The sequence below is a fragment of the Podarcis tiliguerta genome, assembly GCF_965153285.1.
Source record: "Podarcis tiliguerta genome assembly, chromosome: 8".
NCBI lineage: Eukaryota > Metazoa > Chordata > Lepidosauria > Squamata > Lacertidae > Podarcis > Podarcis tiliguerta.
This window is the reverse complement of record NC_139541.1, coordinates 4,798,349-4,824,262: the sequence shown is the minus strand read 5'-3', so window position 1 is coordinate 4,824,262 and position 25,914 is coordinate 4,798,349. Positions and strand designations below refer to the sequence as shown.

The 25,914-nt window shown below is 47.4% G+C and overlaps 1 protein-coding gene across 1 annotated transcript in view; it reads left to right on the top strand.

Moving 5' to 3' along the window:
• The window catches only part of ANTXR1 (ANTXR cell adhesion molecule 1), a 145,500-nt gene that overhangs the window by 85,377 nt on the left and 34,209 nt on the right, over positions 1-25,914 (top strand). Inside the window, exons 13-14 of the mRNA XM_083454031.1 lie at positions 1,707-1,802; positions 12,940-12,981. Of these exons, the coding sequence (XP_083310157.1) occupies positions 1,707-1,802; positions 12,940-12,981 (138 nt within the window). The remainder of the gene's footprint in view (positions 1-1,706; positions 1,803-12,939; positions 12,982-25,914) is intronic.

Here is a 25,914-nt window from a genome sequence, read left to right as displayed (position 1 = left end):
GGGCGCACAACCCTAGAGTCTGTCAAGACTGGCCCGTACGGGCAGGGGTACCTTTACCTTTACCTTTTAACAGGAGGAGAGAGTGGATGAGCACAGCACTGGTTCATGATCCTCAGGTCCCAACCATAACTTAGAGCATTGTTGGAATGCAGCTTATATTTAGCAAATAAAGTGTCTGGGGGCCCTGATTTCTTAGGCTGATAAATGAAGGGAAAGTTCAATTTGTTATGGCTGAGCCTCCACCTCTCTCTAGCTCAGAGTTCCATGCATTTGTCTTCTGATGCTCAGACCAGATCAGTGCTGCATCCTGGAGTTGCAGAGCACTCAATTTTTCATAGAACTGTAGAGATGGAAGGGACCCCAAAAGTCATCCAGTCCAACCCCCACAGTATAGGAATCACAGCAAAATAACCCCTGACAGATGGCCATCCAACCTCTGTTTAAAAACCTGCAAGGAAGCAGATTGCACCATTTTTTTCAGGTAGATGGAATCTGCTTGTAATTTGAATCAGTTGGTTTGGGTCCTCCCCTCTGAAGCAGCAGAGAACAAACTTGTTCCATCTTTCATGCAGAAGCCCACCAGCTGTTTGAAAATGGCTTTCATATCTCCTTTTGGCCTTTTTTCCAGGCTAAACACCTTCAGATCTGTGAAGCAGGAGTGTCCATGAGAGTGGGGAGAGGGACTTCTACTTTCTACTTGCAGCAGCCTTTGTTGCTTTTATTATTTTATCCAGCCTTCCTCCAAAAAACTTAAATCGCTACAGGTGGTTTCTTCTACACCTTTACCTTCACAACAACCTTGCGATGTAGGTTTGGGGGTGGGTGATTCCCTTAAGTAAGCTTTGTGGTGCGACAGGGATTGGTTTATTTATTGCATTTCTAACCCCACTTTTTCTCCAAGGAGCTCAAGCTGGCACAGGTGGTTCTCCCCCAGCTCATTTCATCCCCACAACAACCCTGTGGTGTAGGTTAGGCTGAGAGGCAGTGACTCATCCAGAGTCACCCAGCGGGGATTTGAACTCAGGTCTCCCAGGTCCCAGGCCGCCATCCATAATCTCCCAGTCCTCTGTTCCCACACTGATCTTGCTCTCTTCTGTTGTTGTTGTTTTTTTTATAATAATTTTTATTAAGGCTTTTACATAAAGAAAAAGAAAAAAGAGAAAAGAACAGTACAAAAATACAAAAAAGAATACAAAAACAAAAGAAATACAAATAAAAACATTTCCATTTTCATAGAATTCCTTGCATTTACTTATTTCCCAGACTTCCTCACACCTCCCCTCACTGTATTCCAAGTTAGAAATTTAATCAGCAAATCCCTTCCCTCTATCTTATCTTGATATTTATCTTAATATTTTAATATATCTTAATCTTTATCTTAATTCAAGTTTTTCATACTTAACCGCATTGTTGCTAATAACCCTTTAACCTCCATCCGATGTCATTCTAACATTCATTAATCTTATAATATTTCTGTAAATAGTCTTTAAATTTCTTCCAATCTTCTTCCACCATCTCTTCTCCCTGGTCTCGGATTCTGCCAGTCATTGTTGCCAATTCCATATAGTCCATCACCTTCATCTGCCATTCTTCCAGAGTGGGTAGTTCTTGTGTCTTCCAATACTGCGCAATAAGTATTCTTGCTGCTGTAGTAGCATACATAAAGAAAGTTCTGATCTTGCTCTCTTCTGCCTTCTCCTCTGCAGTCTGACGGGACGATCCTGGCCATAGCTCTGCTGATCCTGTTCCTTTTGCTGGCGCTGGCTCTGCTGTGGTGGTTCTGGCCGCTCTGCTGCACCGTGGTAAGTTTCCTCCAGCCCACACTGGGACCTATTCCCTCTTTAGCAGCTCCTCTGTGCGGACGGGCCAATGATTCGAGCAGCAAGGAAATCGCTCACACCAGAAACCTGCATCCGCTCTGCCAAGTGTTTTGTACGGATCCAGGGATCTCGCTCTCCTCCCATCTCAGGTGCCCCAGTTTGTGTCCCTGGGAGGTCAAAACTGGAACTCTCTCTACATCTGGGGCACAATATGAAGCAGGGCTCAGCCCCAGAAGCTGTTTTCCAGCCCCACTGTGACTTGGGCACATTCCTGGGCTCTCAGCAGGTGGGGTGGCCAGCCTGCATCTGAGCTGTACCTTTTCGAGCTTTTTGATCGGAATTGGCACTATTATAGGTGCCACATACGGTAATACCGATTCTGCATTTGTAAGAACGCAATTGTTTCGTTTGGCAGTACCTAAACTTTGGTAAGGTAAAGGTAAAGGGACCCCTGACCATTGGGTCCAGTCGTGGCCGACTCTGGGGTTGCGGCGCTCATCTCGCTTTACTGGCCGAGGGAGCCGGCGTACAGCTTCCGGGTCGTGTGGCCAGCATGACTGCTTCTGGTGAACCAGAGCAGCGCACGGAAATGCCGTTTACCTTCCCGCCGGAGTGGTACCTATTTATCTACTTGCACTTTGACGTGCTTTTGAACTGCTAGGTTGGCAGGAGCAGGGACCGAGCAATGGGAGCTCACCGCATCACGGGGATTCGAACCATCGACCTTCTGATTGGCAAGTCCTAGGCTCTGTGGTTTAACCCACAGCGCCACCCGCGTCCCTAAACTTTGGTACTCCCTGCCTATTGAGATCAAGCACTGTATTATTTCTGGCTCCTGCTAAAAACATTTTTGTTTAGAGAAGCCCACCCTAATGCTTGGAAAGCTGATGAGAATTTTTACCTGTTTTGGGAAAAGCAAATGGTATGTTTTAGATTCTATGTTGTAATTTCTCCTTGATTTTATTGTGGTTTTAAAAATAATTTTATAGAAATTTAAATAAAATTTATAACCTGCCTTTCCCCCAGACTGGGACTCAAGGCGGCTTACACGAATTAAAACAACACAGATAAAATACATGAATCTAAGCCATGTTGGGCTTTATAGGCCATAACCAGCATTTTGAATTTTGCCCAGAAACAGCCATGCAGCCAGGGAGGGGAGCTGTTGTAGCAAGGGAGTTGCAGTCTCCCTTGGAAAGTTGAAGGTATTTTGAAGGGTTGTTAGCCACTCATGGTGTGTGTGTGTGTGGCAGGGGGTTGAAATTTGGAAGGGTGTTTTGGGCCAGAAGCAGCAATGGAACAGCAGCAACGAAATTGTGTATGTGTACTGTGTATGCGCTCCCGTCGCTCGGTCCCAGTGCCTGCCAACCTAGCAGTTCAAAAGCCCCGGGGGCAAGTAGATAAATAGGGACCGCTTACTAGCAGGAAGGTAAACGGCGTTCCGTGAGCGGCTCTGGCTCGCCAGATGCAACTTGTCACGCTGGCCATGTGACCCGGAAGTGTCTGCGGACAGCACTGGCTCCCGGCCTATAGAGTGAGATGAGCACACAACCCTAGAGTCGGACACGACTGGCCCGTACGGGCAGGGGTACCTTTACCTTACTGTGCTGGAAGTGATCCCTCTTTCAAATTAATCTTAGGAGCTGTGGTGTGCCGCCATCTTGGCATGCCTGTCAGATTAATACCCTAGGGAGCATGGGCCAGGATGCACAGGCAGGCAGCGGCCAAGGACCCAAGGCTGAGGTATCCGCAGAAGGCCTAGGGCAGGTGTCCCCAACCTGGGGCCTTCCGGATTATTTAAAAAATAAGTGCCATTAGCCACAACAAGCACAGCTGGCGGTTGTCTAAAACTTCTGGAGAGAACCAAGTTGGACTTGGAGTAGTATCTGGGCAGACACAATGGTGAGTTACTGTTTAGAAAATTGTTGCACTTCTCCAGAAATCTGTTTGCTGTGCAGTTCCGTAAAAGGAAAGGGGACCCCTGAGCATTAGGTCCAGTCATGGCTGACTCTGGGGTTGCGGTGCTCATCTCGCTTTATTGGGCGAGGGAGCCGGCGTTCAGCTTCCGGGTCATGTGGCCAGCATGACTAAGCCGCTTCTGGTGAACCAGAGCAGTGCACGGAAATGCCGTTTACCTTCCTGCTGGAGCGGTACCTATTTATCTACTTGCACTTTGACGTGCTTTCGAACTGCTAAGTTGGCAGGAGCTAGGACCAAACAACAGGAGCTCACCCCGTCGCAGGGATTCGAACTGCCGACCTTCTGATCGGCAAGTCCTAGGCTCTGTGGTTTAACCCACAGCGCCACCCATGTCCCAGTGTGCAGTTCCTTAGGAGCACAGAAAAAGGCACAAAATGTTGCACTGGGTTTGGGATGCAGATTTTTAAGCATGTTTCTAGACCTCATGATTAGAACAGGAGGCATGAAAATGCTGGGCAATGCCTGTGATGATGAGCCAGGGTGGTACAGTTCTTACAGGGCCGGGTTAGGACCCAGGTTCAAATCCCTCCTCGGCCACTCACCGGATGACCTCATGGCCGGTCATTCCCTCTCAGCCTAACTGACCTTACAGGGGTGTGAGGAGAAAATGGGGAGGGGGGCTATGTACTATCACCTTGATATCCTTGGAGGAAAGGGGGGGGATACAAACGCAATACAATAAATAATAAAGAAATGTTGGTGGTGATGATATTGTCATTGATAACAAATAATGAGTGGGATTCACCTCAGAAGTCCCATCAGTGGAAACTGTACAAAGTCTTCTGCTTCTGCAGTGGGGCTTTCCTCCCTCCCCCCTTCCTAATTTACTTGGAAGGGGGTCAGGTGCACCCCCAGAACAGCACTGGGGGTGGTTGGGAGGAGATTTTGTCTGCTAAGCTGGAATGCTTGTGCCATATATCTGGGCCATCAGAAACTGTGTCCGGGGAAATCCGGTGTCCGGTTTTGTTGCTTATTATCAGATCTTGCATTTTTTAAATACGGCAACCCTAGCTGACAGAATGATCAACTTAGTGTTAAATTCTTCCCAATGTGTTTCTATAATGCCTTGGAGTATTCAAACCACGAGAGAGAGAGATAAGGAGAGGTAACCTTCACAATATGAATGGAGATGGAAGAGTAGAAGAATCAGCTACTTCTGATGTTTGGGGCCAGGGAGCAGGTTGCTTCTGTGCCCAGCACAACTCTTTGCAAAAGACGTGATTCCTGCATTTCCGGGGGTCAGACTCAATGATCCTTTGGGTCCCTTCAAATTCTACAGTTCTGTGAAAAGCAGAGTGACAGCACAACCCTATGACTTCTACTCAGAAGTAAGTCCTGCTGAATTCAGTGAGACTTAATCCTAGGTAACTTTGCACAGGATTGCAGCCTGAATCACACAAAACATAAATGTTATTGAATGATAAAATAGAATAAATCACAATTATTTGCCCAGTTTTATGCAGGAAGTGGGAGGGGGAAGTTTTCTGGGCAAAGAATTTGGAGAACTGTGTGCAGAATGTCTGATTTCTTCCTTGGTTTTTTCGTTTTAGCCCAGATACTGATACCCTGTGTGTATCTACCCTTAGAAAGTGGGTCCCAGAACAGGTTGCCCTCCTGATAGGTGTGTTTGAGTAAAGCATGTGTTTTAATTTAAACGGAAACCGTTCCCACCCAGCTGTGCTCCAGGCGAGATAAATGGCCAGCGTCTTTTGGGGGCTGGGGATAATTAAATTCACCGACTTCAGTGGAGGAGCGCCATGGATTTTTCTGGACCAAATGGTCTTCCTGGCAAACACCCATCGATAAACATAGTTTCCAAATGCCTCATTGTTGATGATTCTCCAGTGTGTTCTGTCGAAGAAAGGATGAAAGATTGGGCTCATCACTCCAATTTACAGTAAATGTGGTGATGTCAAACCGAGGTCAGTTAGACAGTAAGTGAGATTTTACTGTGTGTGTGTTCTGGCTCAGGCAGAAACCTCCTCCATCTTTCATTTCAGCAGGTGTCATACGCAGGTGGAGCAATGAGGGCAGGGGCCCCATCCAGACATGCAACAGAATGAGATGTTAGACTCCTGAGCTGGCAGTTTGGCCTGTGCCTCTTCAAACTTCAAGAGGGTGGGGAGGGGGGTGCTGTTTTTAGCACATCAGGAAGGGAGCTTCTAGCGTAATTCATTGCACTCCTTACAATCCTATTTTTCTCCTTGGCAGTGGTTTCTCTTCTTTTTAAATGTAGGGAATAATTAAAGTATTGTTACGTGGCATCTCAGTCTCTTAGCGGTGAGAGACTCCAGTGGTTCCGGGTGCTTATTCAGGGTTTGGTGGCACTGTGGTCTAAACCACTGAGCCTAGGGCTTGCCGATCAGAAGGTCGGCGGTTCGAATCCCCGTGACAGGGTGAGCTCCCATTGCTCAGTCCCAGCTCCTGCCAACCTAGCAGTTCAAAAGCACGTCAAAGTGCAAGTAGATAAATAGGTACTGCTCTGGCAGGAAGGTAAACGGTGTTTCCGTGCGCTGCTCTGGTTTTGCCAGAAGCGGCTTAGTAATGCTGGCCACATGACCCAGAAAAACTGTCTGCAGAAGCAGAAAAACGCTGACTCCCTCGGCCTGTAAAGCGAGATGAGCGCCACAACCCCAGAGTCGTTCGCAAATGAACTTAACTGTCAGGGGTTCCTTTACCTTTACCTTTTTTCCTTGGAATGAAGGTCAGTGGAGACTGTGGTGTCTTTAGGCTATATGGTTTTATTTACACATATATAGAAAATGGGCATAGGAAGAATGGGCTCACAATATTAGCACCCCAACAGATATTGCCTCGCTATGAGTCACAGCTTTGGATCCTGCACAGATTAAGCATGTCTCTGTGTCTCCTGTTTCCAGGTTGCTTCCAGGTCAGCACACGCTCTCTGGATATTGTTCTCATACCTAGCAGCTAGGTGAGGGTGGTAGTGGAAGAAAGCTGCCTCCCATTAGCCTTGAGGGCACCATCACTTAGTTGTAGCTCTTGCAACTTGGCTCATTCATTCAGGATGTTGATCTGCAGCATGGAGTGTCCTAGTGGCACATTCCAATGCCTCCCCATTTCAACCTCATTCTTCTCCAGCATGTGCAGACCAGAGTTCCCTTTAACTGAACTCCTGAGGTTCTGCTTTTCTGTTGTTAGCTGGGAGCAGAATTGCAACAGAGCAGGAATGAGCAACTGGCAACACTGCCAGGGGCACAACTTGTGCTGGGGCGTCCCAAAAGAACATAAGAAGAGCTTCCTGGATCAGGCCAGTGGCCCATCTAGTCCAGCATCCTGTCCACAGAATGGCCAACCAAGGGAACATCATTTGCACACTCTAGACAAGACAAGGACATGGTGGGAAGAAAGTAATGTAATGAAATTTCAATAGGGATAAATGTAAGGCTCTGCATTGAGACAGGACTAACCTGATCCACAAATACAGGTTGGGGGTGTGAAAAGGATCTAGGGGGTCTTAGTAGATCACAAGCTTAACATGAGTCAACAGTGTGATGCAGCAGCAGCAATGGGCAATGCAATTCTAGGCTGCATCAAAAAAAGCAGAGTGTCAAGATCAAGGGAAATAATAGTCCTGCTCTATTCTGATCATGGCCACTGGTCCCATCACCTCCTGGCAAATAGAAGGGGAAGAAATGGAGGCAGTGAGAGGTTTTACTTTCTTGGGCTCCATGATCACTGCAGATGGTGACAGCAGTCACGAAACTAAAAGACGCCTGCTTCTTGGGAGAATATCAATGACAAATCTAGACAGCATCTTAAAAAGCAGAGACATCACCTTGCCGACAAAGGTCTGTATAGTAAAAGCTATGGTTTTCCCAGTAGTGATGTATGGAAGTGAAAGCTGGACCATAAAGAAGGCTGATCGCCGAAGAATTGATGCTTTTGAATTCTGGTGCTGGAGGAGACTCTTGAGAGTCCCATGGATTGCAAGAAGATCAAACCTATCCATTCTGAAGGAAATCAGCCCTGAGTGCTCACTGGAAGGACAGATCCTGAAGCTGAGGCTCCAATGAAGCTGGCCACCTCATGAGAAGAGAAGACTCCCTGGAAAAGACCCTGATGTTGGGAAAGATGGAGAGCACAAGGAGAAGGGGACGACAGAGGACGAGATGGTTGGACAGTGTTCTCGAAGCTACCAGCTTGAGTTTGACCAAACTGCGGGAGGCAGTGGAAGACAGAAGTGCCTGGCGTGCTCTGGTCCAAGGGGTCACAAAGAGTCGGACACGACTAATTGACTGAACAACATTCTGCCTTGGTCAGACCTCATTTGGAGTCCTGCGTCCAGTTTGAGAAGGATATTGACAAGTTGAAAGGTGTGCAGAGGAAGGCAACAAAGAGGACCAGGGGTCTGGAAACCAAGCCTTATGAGGAACGGTCGAGGGACTTGGGGATGTTTAGCCTGAAGACTGAGAAGTGAAAGGATAGCCATCTTCAAATATGTGAAGGGCTGTTCCAGGGAAGATGGAGCAAACTTGTTTTTTGCTGCTCCCGGGGGAAAGAACCAGAACCAATGGATTCAAATGACAAGAATCGTGATTCTGGCTAAATCTTAGGAAGAACCTTCTGATGGTGAGAACTGTTAGACTGTGGAATGGGCTGTCTCAGAAGGTGGTGGGTTCTGCTTCATTTGAAGTCTTTAAACAGAGCTTGGATGGCCATCTCCCAGGGATTCTTTACCCATAATTCCTGCCATGCAGAGGGCTGGTCTAGATGAACTTTGGCAGCCCCTTCCAATTCTATGATTATGTGAAAGCATCACTCCAAATGCCATAATTCTCATGGAAATATCTGGTGATGAGAAAAGTAATGTTGGATCCGTTTGGAAAAAATTGGTTCTCACCCTGGACTTTAATTAACCCAAAGAATCTGAAATGTTGGAGGAAAGAGGAATGTAAGAATAACTGGAGAATGTTTGATTATTATTGAGGATGAAGCTGGAGAGGAAACGCAGATGCTCAGCTGTAACCCCCAAGGAACAATTACAGTGGAACTTACACATTTTCCCATCAGCGTGGAGGAAATAATGAGGTTCAGAATGGTTTGACAGCTGCCCTTCCCAGCCATGGAGCTAATGACAAGCATTGTTTATCTGGCCTATTAGGATGCTTTCCAGAGAAATAGCATTGCTTGATTATTATTATTTTAAGCGAAGAAACATAAGAGGAAAGTTGTGAGAAATAATCTCGAGCAAAACGCGCACAGTGGAAACAGCACAAGGCAACCCAGCGGAAAGTTTTCTTTTGCAAACCTCCTTGGAACGAGTTGCAAGCTTAGCAATGGCTAGATTCCTGCTGGATCAAGCCAAGGACCCATCTAGTCCAGCATCCTGTTCCCATAGCGGCCAACCAGATGCCCGTGGGAATCCAGGGAGCAGAATATGAGTGCAAGAGCCCTCCCCCATCCCATGGCTTTCTGCAACTGATATTCAGAAGCGTTGCTGTCTCTGATTGTGGAGGTAGAGCATAGGAGTTCCTGATAGCCTCCTTCTCCATGAATTTGTCTAATCCTTTTTTAAAGTCATCCAATATAGTAGCTATCACTGCCCCCTGTGGCAGTGAGTTCCATTGGTTAACTATGCACTGCGTGAAGAAGTATCCATCATGAGATTTAGATGCTTTGGGTCTAAAGTGGTGCGTTGTTTTTAGCCTAGCTTTTTTTGTTGTTTCTGTGAATGGAATTCGTCTCTGCCTGTTGAAGTTAAATGGGCGAGACGTTACAGGGCAACACCTACTGCATTTGGCTTCACTCAGTGACCCAGTGTGCTTTGCTGCTGCTGCTGCTGCTCCCATTCTTTATGCCATCAGCTCATAGCATGGTGCTTGCCATTCGTACTATTGAGCAGTGGAAACAAAGAAGCAGAAAAAGGAAAGGAAAATGTCTGGTTTTAATCTCAGTCCCCCTCTGTGGCAGGGATGGACACAGGACGGTATATGTTTCATGTTAAACAAAGCTGTCCATGTATACATTTTTCATTCTTGGAGCTGAAATTGAAATGCAAACATTTAGAGCGTAGACATATCATGGTCCCAGGAGTTGGACTCCAGTGCTGCTGCCTTGAAAGAGGAGGGCTGGAACATTGCAGACCCTAAGAAGTCGGGGAGAGCTTTTCCCTGGCCCCTCCCCACAAGGGCCTAAAAGCAGAGCCCTGCTGAGCAAGGCACAAACAGTACCGACACATTCACAAGACAGTATGAAGAAGCAGATTCTCTTAACAATATCCTTTCACACTCTCTTTTTACAGTTTTTGCATCTCTTGATATGTAGGCCATCTGTTAAAGCATATCCTATCCACTACAACAGCTAGTAAATGCTCCTAGACCTCTCCTCCACCATCAATTTTATCTAATCCCCTTCTACAGCTATGCAAACTGGAAGCCAACGTGACATATTGCAGCACTGAGTTCCATCCATTAACTATGCACTTATTTTTGTCCGTCACTGCATATACCTCTTGGTATCTAACTGCTGGTGGGTTTCATCGAATGATGCTGCATTCTTACGAAAGAAGGAGAGGAGGTGGAGAAAACCCGCTTTCAGATACTCCCTTGAATGAAGAGCATGTTGAAGACTCTTCAGCGGTCTCTCCCTGTGGGCACTTGTGTGGATTGGGCCCTGAGTGGGAAGGCATTCTCTAAGCAAAGAGTAAGGTCACCACAACTTCCATCATAGAGCTTCAATATGCTGATGACAACATAGTGTGTGCGCACTCGGAGGATGGCCTCCAAACAATCCTAAATATATTTGCAGAAGCTTATGAAAAGCTTGGCCCATTGCTCAACATCCAAAAAACCAAAGTGCTGCACCAACAAGCACAAAACAGCCCCTCTGCAGCACCACAAATCCAACTCAGTGGTGTAACATTGGAAAATGTCAGTCACTTCTCCTACCTGGACACAGGGCCAACACTGATGACGAAATCCAGCATCGCCTGAGCTCTGCGAGTGGAGCTTTCTCCTGATTGAAGTGCAGAGTATTTGAGGACCAGGACATTTGCAGGTAAACTAAAATGCCTATTTACAAAGCTATTGTACTGCCAACCTTACTATATGCTTGTGAAACATGGACCGCTTACAAACGCCATCTCCAACTCCTCACAAGATTCCATCAACAGTGTCTCTGAAAAATTTTGCATGTCACTTGGGAAGACAGGTGAACTTATGCCAGTGTACTGGAAGAAGCAAAGATCTCCAGTGTCGAAGCAACGATTCTTCAACATCAACTTCGTTGGACTAGTCATGCTGTTCAGATGCCTGATTATTGTCTTCCAAAGCAACTACTCTATTCCAAACTTAAAAATGGAAAGTGAAATCTAGTGGTCAACAAAAGAGGTTTAAAGACTCTCTCAAGGCAAACCTAAAATAAAAAGTAGTATAAACACGAAAATTGGAAAACACTGGCCTGCAAGTACTCCAACTGGAGAACAGCCTTTACCAAAGGTGTCATGGATTTTGAAGACACTCAAACTCAGGATGAAAAATGCTAAGAGGAAGGCACATTTGGCAGACCCTCACCATGATCAACTCCCGCCCAGAAACCTATGTCCCCACTGTGTAAGGACGTGTGGATCCAAAATTGGCCTCCACAGTCACATATTGGCTCACTGTTAAAACTGTGTTCATGGAAGACAATCTTACTTGGCTACGAGTGCTCTTCAAAGAGGACAGGTGGGCAGGCAAGGGCTTGGAGAGGGGGGGGGCAGAGAGTGGGCTGCAGAAAATCTCAAACCTGCAGTTGATCTGTACAGTGGTTCCCAAAGTGGGTGAGACTGCCCTGAAGGGAATTACCTGGGGGGGGGGGGCAGGCCAAGAGGCAGGGGGGCAATGGAGGTGTAAAAGACTATTAGACTTGAAAAGCTGGAATCACTGGATGAGGTTAATCAATTTTGTTGAATCAGTTAAACCAAATAGTTTTAATTGAATTGATGTGGAACTAATTGTTACTGCTTTGAAATTGATTGTACTATTATCTTCCTTAGTGGGTTGTGCAAACCGCTATTCTGAACAATGCTTTCTGTAGGATAGGGGGCACCTGGGGTGAGTTTATGGCACCAGGTTTTCCAGAAGAAGTTTGGGAACCACTGACCTATACTTATTGATTTGTGTGGTGCTGGGGAATTAAACCTCCTGTAGCTCCATTGGCCTGGTTTATTTTGCTTCTTCTTACGTAGGGAGAGATTGAGCTCTCTGTTCCTCTCCAAGGCTGCTGCATCTGAGCTTTAGGAGAGATGCTTGCCATGCCTCTGTTTTCGCTTTCCTGCTGGATGGACTCCATGCTACTCTTGGAGAGAATCGCTGTGGCATTTGCCAGCTCCTTGCTACGTTGGAGATGCTTTTTTGTGTGTGTGTGTGCAAGAAATAGCAGCCTCACACTCGCATCTGCTTTGATAGTTTCTATGGTGAAGACCCCAGGCCTATTTTTTTAATAGAAAGCCCAAACACAACCCCTCACATGCAGAGTGAAATTCTGGACTCAATGTACTTTCGATAAATGTATTTATTTAATTTTCATCCCACCCTTCCTTCAAGGAGTGTTGGCTGGTATCTGTGTTCATCCATCCCACATTTTATCCTCAGAGCTATCCAGGAGAGATGGGCGGGGGACAAAGCTACACTTGATCCTTATTGCTGTGTGCCAGGGAACAAATCATTTAGGCAAAATGTGGGTTTTGTGAGTACGTATTATTGTGAGTTTGGTGTGGGTCAGTCTGGATGATGCCCTGAGCCCCTCCCAGTTCTTGTGGTCCTGCACCCAGGGAGGGTTAGAATGTAAGAGAAGAGCTTGCTGAACTGGTCAGACAAGTTTCTTTGTAAGAAATGACCTTAGCTGGCTACTCAAGTGTCCTGCTCAGCATTTCAAAAGAATGAGGCAGTTTGTGAGAGCTACACCTAAGTGATGGTGCCCTTCAGGCTAAGGGGTGGGCCTTTCTTCCATCCACCTCACTTAGTTGCTTGATAGCCGGAGAAAATGTGTCCATGCACTCTGTCCATGCTTAGAGCTACTCTCTAACCATTTTTTCACATGTTCTGGGAAGTGAGTCTTGACTGAGTTTAAAACCTGACTGTAGAGCAGCCTGGCTACGGACTAACCCCCTGTGTTTCTTCTTCATTCTTTTTAGATCATTAAGGAGCCTCCCCCACCCCCCATGGAAGACAGCGAGGTAAGTGTCCACTTCATGATGGCTCCTCTTGTCTTTGCCCTGTGGGGAACTCAATTGCACTGTCCACCCCTGCAGAAAGCAGCTTTGCCAGCCCTCTGCTTGAGGCTTGAGAAGCACTGAGCCTTGGACTTGCAAAGCTCCTTTTGCAGTGTTTCTCTGTCACCTGGCAACCAGCTGGAGAGTGTTGTGCAAGGGACCTTGACAGGTAGGTTGTAATGGCACCAGGTGATTGACAGGTGGGTTTTTCCTGCTGGCCTGTCAAAGTTGGCCTGTAGGGCTGGTGGGGACGGATACGGATCTGGCCCACTGGGCCAATCACCTTCCCCACTCCTGTGCGTCTGTTATGTGCTGGCTATCTCCCTCGTATTAATTAAAACTGTGCCGTGTCATGCAGTGATAAGATACTGGATGTGAAATGTGATGTGTTTGCTGTTGATCACCTCCTTTTCTTTGAAACCTCCAGATGTTGCTCTGAATCGTGAAACCTCTTGAATTATGTTGCCGTTTGAGGTCTGCTTGTTTGTTTTCATTGAGAACTTCAGTTTGAGTGAGGTCTAAGCTACGGTAACCAACACCATTCTCCTGGGTGCAAACCTGAGCATTTGTTCATGGAAATGGACGGTTCGATTCAGTTCCCAAATCTGAATTGCTGTGTTGTTGTCTCGGGTCCATTTCTTCACCCACATGGCAAGAGGGCCAAGCCACTAGCCAGCCTGTAATTGGATAATGCTTGCAACTGATGTCATCTTGCCCACTTAACAACTAGCGATAGACACACTTGGCAGCTCCGTTGCATTCAGTAGCATGGTTGCAATTTAGCAAAAAAAGGTGATTATGACTTCTGTTGAGAGGAGCCTTCTTGCAAAACCAAAGCAATCGTCTGTGTTCTTTTCCTGGAGAGACTGAACTCCTAGAAGCCGTTGCTGTTCCAGCATCTGAGCCCAAGCACTGTTAACCTGGGTAGACTGAGGGAGGTCTGCAGCTCAGTGTCAGAGACAAGCTTTGCATGGAGAAGAACCCAGGCTAAAACCCTGGCATTTCCCTGTAGGTCTGAGAAAGGCTTTTGTCTTAAATCTTGGAGAGCTGGTGCCAGGTAATGCAGATGATCCTGACCTTGATGGACCAATGAGCTTTGACTCAAGATTTGACATGGATTCAGTCTCATTGTTTCCTATATGAGGTATCTTTGCCTCAGACCACTTTGTCTCCCTGTTCATTGTCAAGGGGTAATAGTTTGGAGGAGTGGAAGTCCACACCAATGGAGGGCTTCCCTCCACTAGTCATTTTTTTCCACCTTTGAATAATCTGATGGAGGTGGCCTCCATTGGCTTGCACAGGGCAGGGAGGAAAGCACGCACCTCCCCCAAAAAAGCCTCCTCCAGGATCTTGGGGCAATAGAGAAGGGGTGCATTCCCCCATCTTACCCACGTTGAAGGGACAAACAAGTGGGGTAGTGGCCAAAGCTCTGAAGTGTGTCCAGTACATTAGAACCAGCTTGCTTTACTTCAGGGAAGGTTCACATAAGCTGGTAAAAGACCATTTGCATTCAGTATTTGGGCTTCAACCAAAGTGGGTGTGACTTCCTAAGATATCACCCCATGGGGTTCTCAACCATAAAAGCTTGTGACCTTGTCGCATAGTGAATAAGCATGAATGACTGGAGCAGAGATTTCGCTCCAGTGACAGAGTAATCTTTTTTCTCTGTGGTTCTGGTTCTATCTAGTTAGTTCATGGTGCTGTTGGTCTAGCAGAGCTGGTTCAGAAACTAACATGTTCAACAAAATGTATAACTGTATAAGAACCTAAGAACAGCCTGCAGCATCCTGTTCTCACAGTGGCTGAAGTGTGAGAACAGTTGTGGAAAACTAGCAAGCAGGGCCTTCTGGAGGCATAGGGACTGCCTTCTCCTCCATGAATTTGTCTAATCCTCAAGTTAGTGCCCATCCCTGCCTCCTGTGGCAGGGAGTTCCATAGTTTAACAAAAAGCTTCCTTTCATCTGCCCTGAATCTTCATTGGATCCACAAGTTCTAGCAAAGGTTATTCTAACTCTAGGACAGCCTTTGGCCACCTGGTTCCCGCCAGATGTTTTGAACCACAACTCCCATGAGCTCCAAGCAGCACAACTGATGGGAATTGTAGTCCCAAACACCTGGAGGTTGTTGAAGGCTGCTTTGGGAACCTTAGGCTAGGTAGTGGAGTGCCCTTGTGAGGTACCTAGGAGGGAATATCAGATGAAGCCCAAGGTTTTCCAGAAAAGGAAAGTTTTGCTAAAAGACTAAAATAATATGCAGTATACTTGAAGGCTGTCCCAGAGAGGAAAGGGTTATAGAGGGAGTGGGAAAGGAGTTGGCAGAGACCCCAAGGCTGCTGACAGTTATGCTTTAGCAGGGGGGAAGGGAAGGGGGAGCAATGGAAGTTGGAAAACTGGCAAGAGAGACAGAAAGAAATAGGGAGGGAGCAAGTTCTACCTTTCCTTCCATATGATCTGTCCAAAAACATGTCAATGGAGGGGGGGGAGGGTCCTCAGCTCCAGGGTGGATCCCCGCAAAGAGAATCCACGGCATGGCATTGTTGGTCAATGATTGCTGGATGAGTTTGTGTGTGTGCAGCGATGGATATTCAAAGGCTGGTATTTCAGGAGTCAGTCAAGCTGAGTGTGCCTCACTAAGATTGTTTTCACTCTTGATAGTGTCAGAAAGACCAAACTAATGACAGACTGGGTAATGACCAGAAGGAGGATTCCTCAATAAACAAAAGGGAAGGATGGTCATCTAATGGTCTAAACTGGATGCTAGCAGAGTAGAATCACTTTGGCCAGAAGAGGCCACAGCTGTTGGACCAGCCTCAGCTGGTGGAAGGCACACTTGCACTGCCCCACAGTGGCTACATGAAACCAAGCTGGCCACATGAAACCACCTTCAGATATTTGAAGATGGCTATCGCATCGCCTCTCAGTCATCTCTTCTCCAGGTTAAACCACCTCAGCTGCCTCAGCTGTTCCCTTGATCATCTTGGTCTTTCAAGCAGACTGTTAGACTTCACCTTCCTGGGCAGACAAGCGGGGGGGGGGACCCCTTCTCATTTAACAATAAACTCGTCCTTCAGGTTGATGCAACTGTTAAGAAAGTAGCTAAAAAGGTAAAGGGGACCCCCTGACCATTAGGTCCAGTCATGACCGACTCTGGGGTTGCGGCACTCATCTTGCTTTATTGGCCGAGGGAGCCGGCGTACAGCTTCCAGGTCATGCGGCCAGCATGACTAAGTCACTTCTGGTGAACCAGAGCAGTGCATGGAAACGCCATTTACCTTCCTGCTGGAGTGGGACCTATTTATCTACTTGCACTTTCACGTGCTTTCAAGCTGCTAGGTCCGCAGAAGCAGGGACCGAGCAACGGGAGCTCACCCCGTCACGGGGATTCGAATCGCTGACCTTCTGATCGGCAATTCCTAGGCTCTGTGGTTTATCCCACAGCGCCACCCGCGTCCCTAAGAAAGTAGCTAGTCAACTGTTAATTTAAAATAAAACACCAAAGTTTTCAATAAATATGAGGGATCTCAGAAAACTCATAGGAATCAACACAGAGAATCATTACAGACCGTAAATACCATCCCCAGAGAATTGTACTCCTGTGGTGTACTGAATGGAATCTCGAACCCAATTTTGTGTTTATGTGTTATGCTGGATCTGTTGCCAAATGCAGCTTGCTTTTCCACCGAAAGCATGACTTAATAGGGGGTCCAACCCCAGTACCAGGTTAGTGAAGTGCTTCTTGCAGGTGTAGGAGGATTAAGGCCCGGCAACCCCACACCCCTGTAGCTTTCAGAGTCGGTGAAGATTTGGCAGCCACCCATTTGCACTGCAGAGCTGTTGGTCTAGCTTTTATCCGTGTTTATTATTCCTTTCCAGATTGTTTCCTTTTTCCCTCTCCCTGAAAGATCTCATGGGCAGATATAGTTAAATAAACTGGAGGGCGAGCAACGGCGCTCAGTGCAGCAGGAAATGCATTATTACCCACCAGTGTGTTGTACAGGCCATCTCTCCCTCCTCTCCCGGTCACCCCAGGCTCACGCCTCGGTGGTGGGAAGGGCAAAGGCGGGGAGAATGGCGCCTTGTAGCAGAGCCAGGGACCTCAAGGGAAGGGTGTGGGACTTGAATGCAACCCCGATGTGATTGGGAACAGATGAGAAGCAGGTTCTGGGCCTGGAAGGTGAAGCTTTCGCAAGCAACACTGGGTCGCCGAGGTAGGGAGTGCGCTGTGGGAAGAAGAAGCTGCTTTCTGTAGGAGAGCCAGTGTGGTGTAGTGGTTAAGAGCGGTAGTCTCGTAATCTGGGGAACCAGGTTCGATTCCCCGCTCCTCGACATGCAGCTGCTGGGTGACCTTGGGCCAGTCACACTTCTTTGAAGTCTCTCAGCCCCACTCACCTCACAGAGTGTTTGTTGTGGGGGAGGAAGGGAAAGGAGAATGTTAGCTGCTTTGAGACTCCTAAAGGGGAGTGAAAGGCGGGATATCAAATCCAAACTCTAGTTCACTAAGCCAGTGGCAACTGAAATTTTAAACATCTTATGACTGCACAGCATAGGAGCCAATTTTTAGGGCCGAGGTCCCTTCCGCAGCCCCCATAAAATATTTGAGGGTCCCCTGCAAAGTTGATGGGCATGGTCATTCACATGGTATTCATGTGCCATGGGATCGATGATGTGGGGCTGGACTCCCCCCCCCCCCATATTTTGTTTGTCGGCACCCCTGCCACACAGAATCTCTGAGCTGTTCTGCTTGCCTTCCCAAACTAAAACTAAAAAGTTAACCATTGCTTTCATCTTCAAATACCGGAAAATGTCACCTGGAAGATGGAGCAACTTGTTTTCCGCTGCTCTGGACCTGAACCAATGGATTCCAATGGCAATAAACTTTAGAAATAACTTTCTGTGGGTAAGAGCTGTTCAGCAGTGCAACAGACACCCTACTAGGAAGGTGGTGGACGATGCTTCAGTGGAGGTTTTCAAACAAGGGGTTGGATAGCCACACATCAGGGATTTTTGAGCTGTGGTTCCTGTATTGTAGGAGGCTGGACTAGATTACTCTTAGGGTCCCCTTCCAGCTCCACAGTCCTATAATTCTATGACTCCATTGGCCGTACTGGTGAGGCCTGGTAGCTTTACTTTCACTAGTCGTAATAATAAACAGGAGTACTCATTAGATTACAAGGAAAGAGTGAGTAACAGAACGTTTCAGTCAGCTGTTTTGGTTTCTTATAGCGGCATCAAAACATAAATAAATCAAGTAATGTTGGGCTCTTGTTTTGCTTTTCATTGTTGGTTTTGCAACTCATCCTCTGGCAGTCAGGTGACAGTTGACCCATCTAGTCAAATAGACTCCACATGGCTGACTTCTTTCTTTCTTTCTTTCTTTCTTTCTTTCTTTCTTTCTTTCTTTCTTTCTTTCTGTGCAGTAATGGAGCAAAACATAGAAAAATCACCAACACCCACTTCAGAAAATCCCAAACTCCAAGATAGAAAATAGATATTGAAATATTTATATTTTATTGAAACAGCTTGTGTTGGAAAGAAGTAATTTGTTTCCAGCCCCTTGATGCCAGATTTGAATCCTGAGAACATATGTCATATTTTTTAAGTATTTCCCGGCAACTGGCCTCTGGCCTCTGAGTTCTAGTCTGTGGCCCTCTAGGTGTTGTTGGGCAGCCCTGACCATTGGGTATGCTGGCTGGAATGGATGGAGGTGGAGCCCAATCAGAAATGCCTCAAATGGCATTTGGACCTGCCAAAGCTTTCCTCCTTTTTACCAAATAGCTGCAGCGCAGTCCATGTCACTAGAGACTTATGACTACACAAACTCTGTTTTTAGCACCAGAGAACCTTCACTTTCATATCAAAGAAATAACCTACCTCTAGCCTTTGGGCACCACAGAAAAACCAGGAAAATGTGTGAGGGAAGGCTCAGAAAATAGATCTAGATCTACCTCGAGCAAAAATTATTTGGTAGAATTGAAGCGGTCAAGGGGTATGACAGATACCCAAGCTCTTCCTAATCTTGTTTCATTCCTAGCTGATGGGATGCTTTTTCCATGTGTTTTGAAGGGCTCTTGGAAGCAGAAACGTTCCAACGTTGCCAACAAATGATGCTCATTCAGGAGCAGATGGTTCCAAATTTTGTAATGTGAGACAAATAAGTATTTTGGAGGAGAGGTTGCTGTTTTTGTGATGGTGGATCTCTTCTTGCAAAAAAATAAATAAATATTATTCAAACTGTAGCTAAAACAGATATATCAGTGTCCCGTACCCTTAAATGTACTTTCCTGGAAGTTTTTTTAAAAAAAAAAAAATTATTAGGGGTTTGGAAATTACAGAAAAAAGAAAAAGAAAGAAAAGGAAACAATATAAATTTAACAAAACATACATTACAATTACAATTAAAAAAACCACTACAACAATACAGAAAAAAAAAGAAAACAGAGAAAAATGAAAAAAAACCAATACATTAAACACACACATCCAATATTCCATATCTTTACCTTTCATTAACTTGGTTCATCGACCTCCTCACACCTCCCTTTTTTGTATTCTATTTCAATAACTATTTCAGCAAATTCTTTCCATCTTACTCAATTTTTGTTCTATAATTTATCTTAACAATCTAACCTTAAATTTTTCATTTTATCCCGTTATCAATCCACTTTTACTTAAGTCTTTAATACATTTCTGCTAAAACCATATAACTTCATTCCAGCATCCTTCTAACATTCATTAATTTTACAATGTTTTTGTAGATAGGCTTTAAATTTTTTCCAATCTTCTTCCACCGACTCTTCTCCCTGGTCTCGGACTCTGCCAGTCATTTCCGCCAGTTCCATATAATCCATCAACTTCATCTGTCATTCTTCCCTGGTGGGTAGATCTTGTGTCTTCGCACTTTCCTGGAAGTTTGGCTGGTTCAGGTGGGGGTGTTTTACCTGAGCAGCAGCACCAGTGAGGAGACTATGTCAAACTATTCTTCCTGTGTCTTGGCCAGGAAATGGCTGTTTCCTTAAGAAAAAGAGGGAGAAATGTGGCGTGCAAGGGGCAGGTAGGCTTGCTTTTTTATTTCAGGAAGCACCGGAACATACTGGTGCAAGAGAAAGACTAACTTGCATGCAGAAGGTCTCATGTTCAGTCTCCAGCAGCACCTCCAGTTACGGTGGGAATGTCCCCTGCCTGAAACCCTGGAAAGCTAATGCCAGTCAGTGTGGACAGTACTGAGCTATTAGGACCAATGGTCTGACTCGGCATTTACCCCACGTTCCCAGACTAAAGCAGACCAAGTTGGGCCATCTGCTGTCGTTCACCTTCTGGGTGTGGTGGCTCAGGTGTTAATCCTGGTTCTGAGAACTGGGTCCTTTACTCTGCCCTGAAGTGCTAGAGCAGGCATCAACAAACTCAGCCCTCCAGATGTTTTGAGACTACAATTCCCATCATCCCTGACCACTGGTCCTGTTAGCTGGGGATGATGGTGTTACCGGAAAAATCCGAGGGCTCCCTTGGACAAAAAGTAAAGACACCAACCAGAGTAAATTGGAGCAAATCAGCAGCCTGTAGACTTGGCCTTTATTGAACTGTTGCAGCAGGGTGTTCCCCTCACTCGCAGGAGAGAGGAAAGACCCAGAACAATGGTGTGCAAGACCTTAAAAAACTTTTGAAATTCCCCTCCTCTAGGTCAAGCCCACCCCCAGAAACATCATGCATACATTACAGAAAGGAGGGGTTGAGGAAGGAGTTGTGGTGGTAACCTGAGTGTCCTGTCACCTGGCTGGTTCCCTTCTACCCCTCCCCATGAGTCATTTTCTGAAGACAAAAGGTAGTCACAGTTTCCTGCCCCCTGAGGGAAGATCTGATCATTGTCCTTTGTTCCAGTCTGTGCTGAATCCATTCCCATATGCAAGTTCTTTGTGATCTTGATTGTCTTCTGTCTGGGATCATCAGGGTTGGCATAGCAACTGGGCAAGGCTCCTGTGGATGTGCTGGTACGGTGAAGGGATTATGGCGCCCTGTATCAAACCTTCCCCATTTTGTAGTCTTTCTTTCATGGAGTAAAATAAAAGTGGAACACTGCAAATCCGATGTATGGTTGATTTTCTATGAATTTATAACAGAAGTGTAGCGTATGTAGTGTGTGAGTGTGAGTGTGTGTGAAATTTGTACAAACTGAATGATGGGGGGGGGGGGTTTCCTGCTACAATGGGAGTAGTAGTCCCAAAACATCTGGAGGGCTGAGCTTGCCTATAGCTGTGCTGGAGGATTGCATGCCATATTATGGTGAGGGGCACCCACCCGCACCCAGGAGGGGCAGCAAAATACCCTGGTTGACCCATGGCCCAAAACATGCACGGGTGCAACTTCTGCTTGTGTGGGGTCAAGTGGGGCAGCGGAGTGGCTGAGGAATTCTGCTGGCAGCATCTTTTCCTCCAAATCAGTGGTTCTCAACCTGTGGGTCCCCAGATGTTGTTGGACCACAACTCCCATCATCCCTGAGCTCTGGCTTTGCTAGCTAGGGGTGATGGGAGTTGTAGTTCAGCAACATCTGGGGACCCACAGGTTGAGAAAGGCTGCTCCAAATGTTTCTCTTGCTCACAGCACAGAAAATGGAGCCTCTCAACGTATTTTGAAAAGCTCCATCCCGTCACGGGATTTGCGTGGCTTCTTCTTGTGTTTTTCTCTTCTTCGATTCGGCACCGCTGCTGCTGCTGCTGCTGTTGTTTTGAGTTTTCTGGCCTGTCGACGACTCCTGCCTCAAAATCTTAAATGGCTTGCAAGGTTTTTAAGGCCCTGCGGAGAGTGTCTTAAGCGTTGGTATTTCCTGTTGTGCGAAGGCCTTTGCAGTAACAAAGTGAGGAGAGCAGGAGAGAGAGGGAGAGAGAGAGAGAGACGGCAAGAAAAGAAAATATTTGGATGGTTTTCTTTCCCATTTTCAAGCAGCAGAAAAGAAATATGATAAAACAAAACCCTCACGAAAAGCTCCATTCAAGCTCCCCGGCATGTCAGAGGATCTAGTAAAGTGGGAACTCTGCCTGCATGGAGCAGAGTCCTTTGCAAACGACCTACTTACACCCTTAAAGGTAAAGGTAAAGGTACCCCTGCCCGTACGGGCCAGTCTTGACAGACTCTAGGGTTGTGCGCCCATCTCACTCAAGAGGCCGGGGGCCAGCGCTTTCCGGAGACACTTCCAGGTCACGTGGCCAGTGTGACATCGCTGTTCTGGCGAGCCAGAGCCGCACACGGAAACGCCGTTTACCTTCCCGCTAGTAAGCGGTCCCTATTTATCTACTTGCACCCGGGAGTGCTTTCGAACTGCTAGGTTGGCAGGCGCTGGGACCGAACAACGGGAGCACACCCCGCCGCGGGGATTTGAACCGCCGACCTTTCGATCAGCAAGCCCTAGGCGCGGAGGCTTTTACCCACAGCGCCACCCGCGTCCCACTTACACCCTTAACATTTATCAAAAGACTCACACTATGCACTGAACTGGTTTACACTCAAGGCAACCACAGCACTGAACCAGGCCAAAGGGGCCTCTGTCCAGGCATGTCACTATCCCTGACAAGGCACCCAGAGCTGCTGCAGTTTCATCTCTTTTCCTTCCTTCCTTGCAGGACCAGCCCAGGACATTTTGTTGCCTGAGGCGAACCAGAAAATGCCACCTCCCTGCCCAGGCAACCTTTCCCGCCCCCAGCAGGACATGTGCAAACTCCTCCTTATCACAGAATCATAGAGTTGTTGAGTTGGAAGGTTGGCAGTTCGAATCCCCGCAATGGAGTGAGCTCCCGTTGCTGGGTCCCTGCTCCTGCCAACCTAGCAGTTCGAAAGCACGTTAGAGTGCAAGTAGATGAATAGGTACCACTCCGTTGGGAAGGTAAACGGCATTTCCGTGCGCTGCTCTGGTTCGCCAGAAGCAGCTTAGTCATGCTGGCCACATGACCTGTACGCCGGCTCCCTCGGCCAATAAAGTGAGATGAGCGCCGCAACCCCAGAGTCAGTCATGACTGGACCTAATGGTCAGGGGTCCCTTTACCTTTAAGTTGTTGATCTACCACGGACCCCCCGCAATCAACCAGTTGATCACTGTTGGACACCCCTGATCTAGTACAACCCCCTGCAATGGAGAAGAGTCCACAACTTCCTGAGAGAGCCAAAGAACTGCCCGCCCACCTGCCTGACTCTTTAGGGGGCTGAGAAGGCTGAGGCCAGTGTTTTCCAGCACCCTCCTTCTTACTTTGGACTTGCAGGCTGGACTACGCCCCAGGCGGCCCTGAGGAGAGGAGGGCTTGCTCTCTCTATCAACTGCCCTCGGTTCCAGGTCTCTCTGCTGCTGGCTGCCTGGTCCCTAGAGCCAGAGTCCTCCCACCTCACCCCAAGGCCAGAGGTAGCCAGCTTCAGGCTCGGCAGGGGAGAGGAGCCTGCTGGTTGGCCACCTGGAGGCCAAGCGCAGCAGCCCCCATCACCCCCACTCACTCCCCTCAGAGCCCTTGGGGCAAAGGGGCCAGACTTGATAGCCCCTTAGTGCCCCCCCCCCCGAAGAGTGCCCTTTGAAGTGACTGCGTCAGCTTCCTTCTTTGCAATGGCTGCTTCAGCACTCCCGTGGTTTTAAACAACAGCATTTTGGTTGGGGGGGGGAGATGTGTAGGGAGGATTGCGGGAAGATGACAGATATAAAATTATGCATAGTGTGGAGAAAGAAGGCCCAGAGGGGGGTCATCCAGGGAAGCCGGACCTCTGGAAGATGCAGGGCAGACAAAAGGAAGCCCTTCTTTGCACATCGTTGCATACTTGGACTATGGAATTTGCTGCCACAGGATGTGGTCAGTGGCCACAAACTGAGCTTCAAACGGGGGTTAGGAAGAGTCACATAGAATAAGGCTGCCTGCGGAGACTAGTTGTGATGGCCATATTAGCTCCCTCAGGAAAGACGCTGCACACCCTGGGATCTTGAGCAGGAGGAAAGCTCCTGTGCTCCTGCCCTGGTTATTGCCAGGGGCATCTGCTAGCCACAGAGGGCTAGAGGGGCCTTCTGACATTCATGTGGCCCTTGAACGTAAGAAGAGGCTGCTGGATCAGGCCAGTGGTCCATCTAGTCCAGTATCTTGCTCTCACGATGGCCAACCAGGTGCCCAATGTGGGAAAACCGCAAGCGGGAGGACCCAAGCACAAGGGCAACACTTCCCCCTCCTGTGGTTTCTAGCAACTGGTGTTCAGAAGCGTTAAGACCTCTGACTGTGGAGGCAGAGAATAGCCCGCATGGCTAGGAGCCATCAATAGCCTTCTCCTCCTCCATGAATTTGTCTCATCCCCATATAAAAGCCGTCCAAGTTGGTGGTCATTTCTGCCTCTGACTGTGGGTGAAAGGAGGGATGGTCAGCGATGAAGGGAGCTGTAGCCCAGAACATCTGGATGGCACCCATTTTGGGAAGGCTGGCCTAGCTAGGAGCAATGTCACGTGAAGAAGAAGAGGAGTTTGGATTTGATATCCCGCTTTATCACTACTCTTGTTGTTGTTGTTTGTGGTTGTTTAGTCGTTTAGTCATGTCCGACTCTTCGTGACCCCATGGACCAGAGCACACCAGGCACTCCTGTCTTCCACTGCCTCCCTCAGTTTGGTCAGACTCATGCTGACTCATGCTCAGTTTGGTCAGACTCAAGCTTCAAGAACACTGTCCAACCATCTCGTCCTCTGTCGTCCCCTTCTCCTTGTGCCCTCCATCTTTCCCAGCATCAGGGTCTTTTCCAGGGAGTCTTCTCTTCTCATAAGGTGGCCAAAGTCTTGGAGCCTCAGCTTCAGGATTTGTCCTTCCAGTGAGCACTCAGGGCTGATTTCCTTCAGCATGGATAGGTTTGATCTTCTTGCAGTCCATGGGCCTCTCAAGAGTCTCCTTCAGCACCAGAATTCAAAAGCACCCATTCTTTGGCGATCAGCCTTTTTGATGGTCTAGCTCTCACTTCCATACATCACTACTGGGAAAACCATAGCTTTAACTATACAGACCTTTGTTGGCAAGGTGATGTCCCTGCTTTTTAAAATGCTGTCTATTCCTTTCTCCTTTCCCTTCCTTCCCCACAACAAACACTCTGTGAGGTGAATGAGGCTGAGAGACTTCAGAGAAGTGTGACTGGCCCAAGGTCACCCAGCAGCTGCATGTGGAGGAGCGGGGAATCGAACCCAGTTCACCAGATTACGAGTCCACTGCTCTGAACCACTACACCACACTGGCTCACACTGGCTCACGTGACATCCCTCTCCAGCTATGATTCCTGCCTTGCAGGGGTTTGGTCTAGTTAACCCTTGGGGTCCCTTGCCACTCTGCAGTTCTGTGATGCTGTGCTGCCACTTCAGTGATGAGAGGCAACGTGCCTGTCGGGACAGGAGTCAACTTAGCGTTACAAGGAAGAGGAGGAGTTATGTCCCCGTCATCCTGTGATTCCTGTGCAGGAGAATTTTCCCCATTTTATTTCATCTCTAAATTTATTATTTGCGCAGTTAAAGCTTTGCAGTCTGAAATCTGAACCTTTCCTCATAGAACAGACGTGCTGGTGTTTTTTTTAAGCAGAAGTATGCACAAGCCTTGTGTTCTCCTACAGTTTCTAGCACAACTGGAAGGAATGAAATGAACACAGATAAGATACGACACGAGGAACGAAACACGAGGAGATCAGCCAAACGTAGTAATCGCACTAAATCTTTGGTTGAGAAGAGAACAGAAATATCATTAACTGAAAGCAGAGATTGGCAGGCACAGAGCAAGAACAAGTCAGAAGACAGCGAAGGAAGGCACCGAAAGATGGTTACGTGTTTTCATGTGTTATTAAAATGAAAAAGCCGGAGTGAGCTACTCAGAAGGGCTGGAAGAGTGCTTTAAGAATGCCGAAAGTGTGTTGTTGACTGTAGCTG